This window comes from Camelus ferus, chromosome 4 (assembly GCF_009834535.1).
Source record: "Camelus ferus isolate YT-003-E chromosome 4, BCGSAC_Cfer_1.0, whole genome shotgun sequence".
Taxonomy (NCBI): domain Eukaryota; kingdom Metazoa; phylum Chordata; class Mammalia; order Artiodactyla; family Camelidae; genus Camelus; species Camelus ferus.
In genome coordinates, this window is record NC_045699.1 from 69,593,602 (window position 1) to 69,605,547 (window position 11,946).

The 11,946-nt window shown below is 53.3% G+C and overlaps 1 protein-coding gene across 1 annotated transcript; it reads right to left on the bottom strand.

Annotated features, from left to right (window-relative positions):
* Nucleotides 1-308: 308 nt before the first annotated feature.
* On the bottom strand, nt 309-11,323 carry PTGES (prostaglandin E synthase). Its single transcript, XM_006181919.3, has 4 exons — nt 11,303-11,323; nt 10,246-10,440; nt 6,849-6,931; nt 309-985 (listed from the first exon to the last, which is right to left on the bottom strand). The coding sequence occupies exons 1-4, from the start codon at nt 11,306-11,308 to the stop codon at nt 736-738; spliced, it is 534 nt and encodes a 177-aa protein (XP_006181981.2). The 5' UTR covers nt 11,309-11,323; the 3' UTR covers nt 309-735.
* Between the last annotated feature and the right edge of the window lie 623 nt (nt 11,324-11,946).

Genomic DNA, 11,946 nt, shown 5'->3' on the forward strand with positions numbered 1-11,946 from the left:
GTCCTTCAGAGCAAGTGAAGCCTCAGGAAGAGAAGGCCAACCTTACTGTGGGCCTCTCCCACCAGCACCCGGGCCAAGGGGAGAAGGACCCAGCATAGGAATGAGGCCGGAGCACGGGGAGGTGTCACCCTACCCCCACCTCACCACACCCCCACCAGGAGAGAAGCCACGGAGTCACACCCTGCCGCTCCGGGCCCTGCTCTAGGGGGATCTGGCAGTGGCTCCCAGGCCCGGCCATCACTCGGACTCACGGGGAGAGCTCCTTAAAGACGCCCAGGCTCCCCCTAGACCAGCTGCACCAGAATCTCCAGGGTGGCTCTGAGACATCCTTGTTTATTACTGCCCTGGATTCGGACGGTCATTAGGTTCAGAAACCTGAACCGAGTGTCCGCTCACATTTCCCATTCTGAGGGACGAGAAGGGGTGGTGGTTTTGATGCTGTTATTTAAGTGGAAGGATTTTCGATCAGTCTTGACAACCGATCTCTGAACAGTTCCAACTGGCCACTTTGCCAAGGAATCCAAGGGGCACACATGCACACACACCCCCCCAAACACACACAGGCCCACTGGGCCCAGGATCTCACGCTCAGCAGGTTGCCAGGTAACCAGGCTCTGAGGCCTATCACCACCTTGAAAGGGCGCCCACTGCCCCAGGAACAGTCTTGTGGCCAGTGGTCTGGCGGCCGAGGTGGCTTGTGGCCGGTGGTCTGGCGGCCGAGGTGTCAATGGCTGGTCACAGGTGGCGGGCTGCTTCCCAGACGATCTGCAGGGCCATGGAGGCACAGGGGAGCTGAGCCAGTGTGTAGGCCAGGGAGCGGGTAGGTGCACGCAGCTTGCCCAGGTAGGCCACGGTGTGCACCATGCGGCCCAGGAAGACCACGAGGAAGTGCATCCGGGCGACGAAAGGGTCGGGCCCCAGGAAGGAGTAGACGAGGCCGAGGAACAGGAAGGGGTAGATGGTCTCCATGTCGTTCCGGTGGGCTCTGGGAAGGCAAGGGGTGTGGTCAGCCAGGCAGCAGCTTGGAGAGTGTCCAGGAAGCTGGGGCCCTCTGCCCCAAAGGGCCCCGCATCCCTGGGGATCATCTCAGGGTGCCAGAGTCATGTCCATCCTCAGGACAAAGAGATACCCAGAGGCAGAAGGGACAGTGACTCCAAGCTGGCACCTGTGAACAGCTGAGGAAGTGAAGCCTTGTTAATGGACTAGGAGCTGTGAAAGGCTTGTGGTTGGATTTTCTCACCAGCCCCGGGGCTCGCCAGGACCCGGCCCCTGCCACAGTCTCCCATCTTCCCCGCTGGCCTTGGATGTCAGGTGGGAAAAGGGGGGCTCAGCGGGGTTGAGTCAAGGCCGGGGTGGGGCCTCAGTCCACCTCCGGCCCGTGCTCTTTACCACCAAGAGCTTCTCCGAGGCAGCCCTCCTTCCGAATGCAGGTTCCTGGGCCCTCCCCAGTGGGACAGGCTAGAGCTTACGAGCATGTGTCTGAAGTCCCCGCCTGTTTTATTCTGCCCCTAAATATAAGTAAACCCCTACTCGTTTCAGAGATAATTATAACAAGAACATCTTCCACTCACGGGAGCCAGCCAATCGCTGAACTCAAGTGAAACTGTCTCATCCGTGCTAGCCTGCTTCTTCCTTTGTTTAAAATAATCGTGTGTGGGTATGTGTGGTGGTGGAGGGGTGGCTGGGTATAACCCCGCCATCAAAAAATGACCAAGAAAGAAAACTCATCACTTCGGCTAAGAGCCGGTTCACATTTTCCATGACTCCTGCTAAATGGGCAGCTTCCCCTGGGGAGGGTGGGGACGACGAGTCCCATAAATTAGAGGCTAAGCAAGTGACTGAAGCCATAGAGGGCATGCTGGAGGCGCAAATAAACTGGAACACAGTGCCCGGGCCATGACCTCCCCCAAGGATAGGCCGCACGTGTGAGACGTGGGGATGCTGCTGGAACTGAAGCCCATTCTCTGAGCCTTCCAGCTGGAGTGCATTTCACCAATGCTGTGCCAACAGGCCAGGCCCAGCCCAGCAGCCCCTGTGTGGGGACATGCCGCAGAGTCCTCCTCTTCCCTCCCAGGGCCATGGTATGTGGATGCTGAGGAATTGGTCTGGGCAGGGGGGTGGCCTGGAGCACTCAGCAACTCAGTGCTGAGGGTAGGGTGTCTGCCGAGTGACCTACACCGAGTGCAGGTGTAGTCAGAGAAGGAGACATCAGTGCTGAAGCCTGAATGAGGAGGGGCCATCTGCACAGGGGAAGAACTTTCCTGGGAGAGGGATTGACATGTGCAAAGGTCCTGAGGTGGGAATGAGCGTAGTGTGTTCAAGGCTCAGAAAAGTGACCCATGCAGCTGGAGTGTGGTATGCAAGAGGGACAGAGGCAGGACAAGAGGGGGAGAGGAGCCTTGTGAAGCAGGATAAGGGGTCTGGAATTCAAACTGTGTACAAAATCTCCCATAAACCCAGCAGGGCCTGGATCTTTCTTAGGTCAAACTCAGGACACATCAGTTGGTGTCTCCATCCCCATACTCTGGAGCCAACGTGTGACTTCCTTTTCCTTTTCTCCCAAATCTCGACCTTGGGACTCAGCCCCATTGAAAGCAAGCCTGAGGCAGGGCAGGGCAGGTCTCACCAGCTGAGAGAAATACTGCTGGATGCTGACGTCAGAAAGGCATGCCCTGGCCGGGTCCTGATCCCAGGGATGAAGAGGGGGAAACCGAAGACCAGGGCCACTCCAGTTTCCCGATGGAGCAAGGTTCCTAGCTGGGAGTTACATGGGAAGAAATGGCAACTGGTCCTCTAAAGTCGCACCACCCTATGGAGATGCAGCTGTGTATGCCAACATCCTCCCATGTGCTATTAGACACCTTAGAAAACCTATTTTATGTTAAGTCAATATGTCCCAGAATGTGGTCTGCCCACCACAGGTGACTCATGAGATGGTGTCACCTGGGAGTATTCTCGTCATGTTATACATTTCTCAGAAAGTTTCAGGAAGAGCATAACTAGCATACGAAACCCATTCATTCAGACATTTTTCCTTAAAGTGTGTATTTACACTTTAAGAATGAGTCAGGTTTTAGAAAGCTGTTAGGAGGATCGCTGGCTAAACCCCAAAGCACAGGTGATGGAAAGAAGTCAGGGGACACAGGGCGGAGAGGAGGGGTAAGGATGGGAGATGACCCAGAGGTGGGGAGGGGCAGCCCCACCTCCTGGCTCCAGACACCGGGACTAAAGGATTCAGAGGTCACCACTGAGGGAGGAGAGGTGTCTGGGAGCCGACAAAGCCCTGAAGCTCTGACTCTCAGCCCCGGGCTGCCCAATGCCCTCTACCCCTCCCCTCCCCTCCCCGGGTACATCTCAAACCACAGCCTGGCTCCCACGAAGCCACAAGTGGTGACAAGGACAGAGAGACATGGGGAAATCAGGGATGATGCAAGAAAACTCATTCCCCACTCTCCACCCCAGGATCTGAATCGAGAGGCATGGAGGGAGTCACGTACCAGAGATGCTTGGGCAAAACATGTCATTCCAATAATAACCCTCTTTTAAGGTGAAAGTCACTCAAAGCAAATTCTCACTAGACTGGACTTGCATGACCTCCCGTAGCATCAGGCCTGCCCCTCCCCCTCAACAGACATTGCAACACCGCAGCCTTTTACCACATCAGGTGAGACAGCCACGTGGAGAGAGAGTCCCACAGTCCCCCGCCCCCCCCCCCCCCCCCGACAACCCTGGGGCCTCCAGGGCAGGGACAGCCGCCAGCAGCCACACCAGCTCCCTCCTCTTCCCTCGGCCGTGCTCTCCATCCGTACAGGTGATTTCCTAGAATTCAGGTTTGCTACAACACAAAGGCTGCTGAGTTTTAAAGGCAGGTAGAAAACAGAGCTAAATTATGTTCATGGAGGGGAGCAGTGCCCGAGTCTGACGGCCTGGGCCGGGTGGCAGCTTCGCCGTCAGAGCTTTGTGGCCTTGGGAACCCCACCTGCTCCTCTGTAGGTACGAGCGCCGTCCTCGGAAGGCTGTGGAGCAGGGTGAGTTGGTCCCTCGAAGTGCTTAGAACACTGCCTGTCACCGAGTAGGTGCCCAATTTGCCTGCCATCTTCTTTGTCATTGTTACCACCATCAGCAGCCCTGTCCTGGACACGACTGTTAAAACTTACTTTCACCTCTTGGTTTTTCCAGTCTCCCAACCACCTTCAGACCCCCAGGCCAAATTAATAAAAACCATTTTATGGTGCCGGGTAAACTGTCAGGCTAGGGGCCTGCAGATCCGCCGTGGTGATCCTTAGACCCAGGGTCTCGGGCACGTCTCTCTCCCTCGCTGGGTCTCTGTTCATTACCCACAAAATGAATGTGCTGCCTGGCGTCTAAGGGACTTGCTAGGGCTGAGATCTGGAGACCCAATCTCCTGACAAACCTCTTCCCTCAGATTGTCTGCACACTGCAAAGAGTCAGAAATATCCCAAAGCTTCAGTCAAGTCTTCCTTCCCCAGGACCACTCAGAGACCCCCTGCACCACAGCTGCATTCACACAAACTCAGAATTTGGCCAAAACACCCATTGCTGGGAGGCTCAGACAGGCATCAGAAAGCAGGCATCTGGATTTCATCATTTTCCTTGATACCTGGTTCCTGACTCCTCCCAGAGCAGGGCTCACATTTTCGATCCCAGCAGATGCTAATCTGCAAGGCAGAGTTATGCACAAGAACCAAGACCTACATGCCTTCCTGTTTGTGCAGAAGGCAGCCCTGGTTGCACTAAGAACTCCGGTCTAATATTTAACTCACTCTGCTTCCAGGGCATTTCCCATCAGGTTCCAGCCAGTTCTCCGGTAGCGGATGGCAGGATGTGTGATTCTATGCATTCTATACCCACGAGGTTCCATGATGTTAGGTGAAGTCAGAAGGAGGAGCCCCAGGGGCCCAGGCACCCCACGTCTGGCATGGTAAGTCCCAGTAAATACCAGTAGGTGGAAGGTCCCCAGTCAATACTCACTGAACAGATATAAAACATTACTAGATAAGAGGTGCTCAAGAAGTGCTGAATTGAATTTCAGCCACTTGAGCATCAGCACTGTAGATGCTGGGCGATTTTGCTCCTCATCATGTCCGTCTCCACCGCCCAGGAGAGTCAAACCAACCAGGTGGCATGAGGGTCACCAGGATGGATTTGTGTATGGGTGAAGCTTTTGTTCACTAAAGTACAATTAGTGCTGAGCACAGTATCCTGCACATAGTAAGTGCTCATTAAATGTTGGATGGCTGGCTGGGTCGTCCTCATATGAAGGACCATATACTGTAGTTATATTAAAAAGAGTGAAATAGCAAGGAATCTTACTTTCTACTTACCTGTTTCTGTAACTTCTAAAAAACTACAAGGATGTATGTTATTTTCAATAGCCAAGAAAAACATACAGGAGAAACCCCACAGACTTGCTTATAATAAAAGAACTTCTCTATTATTTTTCACTACACTGTCCCACCCATTTCTGCCTGTGACTCATGGGAACATGATAAAAACTATGTGAGGGTTTGTCTCCATCTCACCCCTGTCCAGAAACCCATCCCTACCGCGCCCCATCCCCTGAGAGCGCCTCCTCCAGCCCATTGGTGTGAAACAGCAGAGAGGAAGCCGCCAAAATCCCCACCTTTGAGTGGCTACGTGAAATTAACATTTAGTCTCTGATGGAATTTTACGCAGCCCTTTTGGAAGAATCACTTTTTGAGTAGTTATTTACTGACACAGAAAGTGCTCATGAAACAGTGTTAACTGAAAAAAAAAATCAGAACCCCAAACTGGGTATACAATGCACACCTAGGGTTATGAAAAATATTTAGACATAGAAGACGAATAAGAGATGGAAATGTTAACTGAGATTAGTGTTGTGACTGGTTTTCCCCTTTCTCCTCTATGTATCTTCAGCATTACCCAGATTGTAGGCAATGAGTGGCTCTGATTTTTATAATAAGAAAAATTGTTTTTGATTGACTGGGGGAGGCTAAGCATGTGAAAAGAGGTTCCACTTCACTCAGAACAAAAGAAATGCAAAGTGAAGCTGAAATGTGATGTCAATTTTCACCCATCGTGTTGGCAGGGATCCGTCCAAAAGTGGCTACACTGAGTTGGCAGGTCATAGAGACACACCTCCCGCACCAGTTGTGGGAGTAGATCTGGAGACCACTGGACAGTATTTCTTACCATTTGATGGCATCCTGCAGTTTTGCTCACACATACACACAAAGTGAAATGAAAGAGGTTTTGATGAGTTCTGTTCATAACAGAAAAAGACTAAGAGCCTAAATGCCATCGGAGGGGAAGTGACTGGATAAGCTATCTTCGATCATCCATTCAAGAGACTAATGGCATAAATACTGTAGCATGGATGTAATTAATGAGGCCCCTCTATGGGCTGATACGAAACAATTTCTGTTGTTATGTAAAAAAAGGACAGTATAAATCAATGGATGAAGGGTAATTCTTTGGGGATAGGAAGGAAAAAGCACAGTGCGAGTGTCGTAAATGCAGAAAGTCTGCCTCTGGGAAGAGGCACAAGACGCCAGTAACAGCGTTTACCCCTGGAGAGGGGATCTGGGCAGGACCTGGAGGTCAGAGGTGGCAGAGAGATTGAATTTTCACTGAATACCCTTTTCTACCTTTATAATCCTGAGCCATGAGCATGTATTATTTTTCCACGATTAACTAGTAATCAAATCAATGAATAAATTAAAACAGCCTAAAAGGATCAAGAAAGCAGAAGACCTTAGCCCCCTGGGTATCCTCCCAGTCCCTGGTGTTTGGAAGAGGGTCTGAAAGGTCGGGCCGCATCCAGGTAGAGGGAAAATGGTACTTGCCTGAGGCAGCGTTCCACATCCGGGTCGCTCCGGCAATACTGGAGGCCTCCGTGTCTCTGAGCATCCTCGGGGTTGGCAAAAGCCTGGAATACATCAGCTGAGAATTACTGCTTGTGAGACGGGTGGTCCGGTCAGCTAGGCCTGCGGCGGTGCAGCCGCACATGCGTCTGTTCACCAGCATCCATGAACTCCTGCTGTGTGCTGGGCGCTGCGGACTCACCGTGAGCAGGACTGCTATGACTTAACGTCTGTGCCCCCGCAAACTTTCGATGTTGAGACCTAATCCCCAGTGTGATGGTGTTAGATGAGCCTGTAGGAGGCGATTAAGTCATAAGGGTGGAGCTCTCCTGAATGAGATTACTACTCTTTTGAGACCTCAGAGAGCTCTCTCTCCCCTTCTGCTATGTGAGGAAACAGCAAGACCGCCATCTATGAACCAGGAAGTGGGCCCTCACCAGACACGGACTGTGCCAGTGCCTTGATCTTGGACTTCCCAGCCTCCAGAACTGTGAGAAATAAATTTCTGTTCTTTATAAGCCACCCAGTCCCTGGTATTTTGTTACACAGCAGCCTGGAGAGACCAAGAAAAAGGCCCTCCTATGCCTGCTCTTGTGAAGCTCAGTGCAATGAGCCTATGACCCAGAGAAGACCAGATGGCGAGCGTTAAGAAAGAGAAGACAGGGTTAGCTTTGAAAAGATTCATAGGAGACCTGACCAAGTCTGGAATCAGAGAAGGCTTCAGTGACATTAAAGCTGAGGCTTGAAGGATGCATCAGCCTTAATCAGAAGGAGGGAGAGTTGTAGCATTCAAGGCATAAGGAACAGCATGTGCAAAGGCCTCGGGGTCAGAAGATGAGCACGGATGAGGAATGAAAAACCCACATACCCACATGGCTGGAGCATAGACAGCAAGGGACTGAGTTCCAGGATGAAGGTGCAGGGGTCAGCTGGGGCCCTGGAGGTACCCTATGAATCTAGATTTTGAATTAAGAGCAATGAGAGGGCCTCAACAGGCCCCGGTAGGAAACCCAGCTCCACACAGACTAACTGCAGGTTTCTGAACTTCCCTGAGTCTCAGCTTCCTCATCTGTGAACTCCGGATCAAATGGAGCTCATCTGCCACGTGAAGAGGGTGGGAGAGGACTGGAGACACCCCAGCACATCGCCTGGAGCCAGGCGGGTGCTGGAGGAACTGTCAGTCTACAGCAGGGACTTGAGATCATACTTAGGTCATCGAAGGCCCTGCTTTACACATGACAGTCACACCCACTGCTCAGGCTCCTCTGTTCCCCGCTGGCATCCAGCCCCACCAACCACACAGCAAACCTGAATGTCTACAGCACGGTTTCTAAATTGCTCATTCAGTGGCAAATCCTGCTGCCTCTGATTTACAAGCCCTTGTGACATCTGTCCCCAAGCACTGGTTTGTCCTGCCTGGTGGGTCTGCCCCTGCCTCACCCCAGAGGTGAATGCCACCCGGGTGTGATGGCTCTCACAATCAGGATCCCTCACAGCCAGAACTCCTCTTTGCTGGCCCTTAAGTCACCAATTCTGATGGCTCTGTACAGAGTCCCTGTGCCTGGGACACCCTTCAAAAGGTCTAGGCACTCAGCGGCAGTGGTCTTGGGTGTCCGCAGTCCATGGGATTGCTCACCTCTGAGAACAACTTGAATACAAGTCACCCTGGTGAGAACCAGCTGTAGTGCGGGCGGGAAAAGGCCGAGCATCACAGGCTGGAGCACGGCCGGCCGGCCGCTTGGTGGGGCAAGGGGCGGGTCCCAGGATGCACTCCTGCCAACAGATCTGGGGCCATGCATGTTTCTTCCAGCTGTTATTAAGTTCTGAGGACTGACGTTGGTGGGACATTGGCTTCTGCGCCAGGAGCTAAGGTCTCCAGGCACTGCGGTGACTATCCCCAGTTTACAAATGAGGAAATCAAGCTCTCAGACTTGTCCAAGATCCCAAGGCTGCTGGGTGGAGGAGCCAGAGATGGCACCTCCCCTTCTCAGTGGAGCTCCCCAGTTCCTCCCAGGCTGACTGGCTGAATGCAGGGAGCAGAAATGAGAGGGAAATTCAGACAGTGGGGAGGACCTGCGACAGCCCGAGGGGGGCTTTCCTTCTGCCACTCCCTACTGACCAGGCAGGAAGGCACCCCAACGGGTTTGTCTCCTTCTCTAATCCACATTAAAAAGAAAGTTCTGGGCCCTGCACGGCCCTGGTGAGAACCCCGTCCCCCCATGGCAGGGCGTGAGCTCTGGAGCTGGGCACCTGGATTCAAACCCAGCTGTGTGGCCTTCACAAGTGACATCTCCTCTCTGAGCCCAGGTTCCTCACCTGGAAAACAAGCTGAATACGGTCCGCACTCCCTGCCCCCACCCCAAGGCCGTGGTGGGGATTAACCGCTCAGCTGCACGGAAGGAGTCAAAGGGTGGATGCGGCAGTCCCGCTGCGTGCCTGTATCCCGCATCCCAGCATGGGCCCAGGCAGGGCGAAGTCAGGATGCTCAAGGAGCCTCTACTTGGGGAGTTATTTCATCTGGGGAGCTGCCCTGCCTGCTCCCCAGTGTCCACCCCCAACACTTCTGCCCCCAGATGCTGGGAGAAGCAGAGAGTGATGTCAGCCTCACCTTGTCTTTGAACTGGACAAAGGGTACAGTCGGAAACAACTCCTCTGCGATACCTGGAGGCTAATCTGCGGTACCTCCGGGCCTCTCAGTGCCTAACAGGACAGCCTGCGAGCTTGGCCAGCGATGTCTCTGCTAACAGTCACGCTGGAACCGGTTCTCCCGCCCACCCGCTCCCCCTGGCTTAGATCTGGGCCTCTTTGTTGTTGTTTTGGCTCCAGAACTCGGATTGGCGGATTGGTGGGGGAAATTCCTCAACCGAGATCTCCGGTGGAGTCTGGCTGGGACCCGGCTTCTGGAGGCTGCCGTGGGGTTGTAAGCAAACTCGCAGGCAGGTTGGGAATTTCCACTTCAAGAATTCCCGGCTCCTGTTTCACCGGTTCCCACTCCACCCAAATATCAGATCCCCTGTCCGGGAAGCCGCCAGGTCAGATGGAGGCTGAAGGCTGCCTCACGCCACCCTCCGGGACCTGCTGCTCCTTGAGACGCTGACAGAGCTCAGTGGATCTTGTGGAATCTCCCGGTACCAAGAACTTACCTGGTGCCACAGCAAGTAAGTAAATGCTCTTAAAACAGAGGACAAGGAGGTACGCGTCTCACTGAAACTGAGGACCACATTGGAGCCATCCCAAAGGACAGGATAGACACCTAGTCCCCAGCATACTCACTCACAGGCTGGCCCTGAAAACTTCTTGGCCAAGTGTCCCATCCCCAACCTTACTGGCAGGACAAGTGAGCGCACGCAGGGCTGGGGTCCCCGAGGGCGGCACGTACCTTCTTCCGAAGCCTCACTTGGCCGGTGATGATGGCCACCACATACATCTTGATGACCAGCAGAGTGCTGCAGAGCAGGAAGGCCGGGAGCACCTGGCCGCTCCCCATCTCCAGGCTGGGGGGAGGCATCTTAGCAGTGGCAGCAGCCGCAGCTCCGGGAAAACAGAGGCAGCGAGCTCGGGCGCGTGGCTGTCTCTGAAAGGAGGGAGGGGCGGGGAGAGCCGTGAAGGAGGCATGTCTGCACTCAGCTCCCGCCCACTCCCAGCAGCAGCAGTAGCTTCTGCCCTCAGATGCTGGGAGAAGCAGAGAACCTCAGATGCTTAGGTGTCCCCATCCGCCCTGGCCGCGCACCACATTTCTCCAGCAAATCCATAAACACTTTCTAATCTGTTTCCTCAGTCTGTGAAGTGGGGGGGGGGGGGTGGCAGTGCCTGCCTTCTGGGGGTGCAAAAAAGCCGGGCACTTGGCAGGACCTCCATGGATGGCAGATTCATTGATCTGTGCCCCCCTCCCTGAGGGTGAGGTGCTGGTGTGAGAACCAAGCCGTCTGCCCCCACATGCAGCCTGGACACTTGAACCAAGGCACTACCTACGTTAATGTGACTTTGCTGAATAGTGCTTCCTCCTACCGCCACCCCCCGCAAAATGATGTCCACATCCTAGTCCCCCGAGCCTGTGAATATGTTACTGCACACAGCAAAGGGACTTTGCAGACAGGACCAAGTAAGGATCTTAAAGTGGAGAGTTTATCCTGTTGGTGTGTGTGGAGCCAAAAGACAGAATCAAGTCAAAGATCAGAAGGAAGGATTTATTACTTGCAGCAAGCAGGGGGAGGGGGAGCGTATAGCTCAGTGGTAGAGCATGTGTTTAGCATGCATGAGGTTATGGGTTCGATCCCCGATACTTCTGTCAAAAAAAAAAATAAAAGACAACTAACTACCTCCCCCACCAAAAAACAGGACTAGTTTTTTTTAAAAAGTAAGGAGAACACCAAGGATCTTTCCCAAAGCCGTGTCTCTGGAACAGCAGAACTGGGGAGGTTTTAGACTAAGGGTACCTGCATGTCCCTGGAGGGGCCTGAGCAGAGGAGAATTCAGCATAGATTTGGGGCAAAGGTCAACAGAGTCCAAGCTTCAGTTGATTGAAGTCACACGGGTCAGAAAATTTCAGCATCATCATCCCTTAGGTTCCAGTGGATCTGGTGGTCAGGCCCCCGGGGTTTAAATTCTATAAAACAGCTCAGTTCGGGAAAGTGCTTCAGGCTCATCTCATGTTTGCCACTGAAACAGAACTGGGAGTCTCTCCGACTGATTATCTTTGCTATTTTCACTTCTATTGCCTGATAACAGTTTGTTCTTTTGTTCCCTTAAGACACTAATTCAAAGACTGTTCAAGGACTAGTGACCAGGGTTAGATCACAAAATGGCTTAGGCCCCAGATGGCTTCTCTTATGCCAAAAAGCTGTATCTGGTTCTTTTCCTCCAGGGATGACCTATCTTATCTGCTTACAGTCTGACCTGTGCCCCAGCGCAGTAGAGACCAAGGGAGGGCCTGGCCAGAGAGCAGAGACACAAGCTATGAGCTCTGGAGCCAGACTCAGCTGGCATCCCGGCCCGGAGCCAGCCCTCAGTGGCAGCTGTGTGGCTTTGGGCAAACAGTTTCCCTCTCTGAACCTATTTCTTCACCAGGAGGGAGACTTGG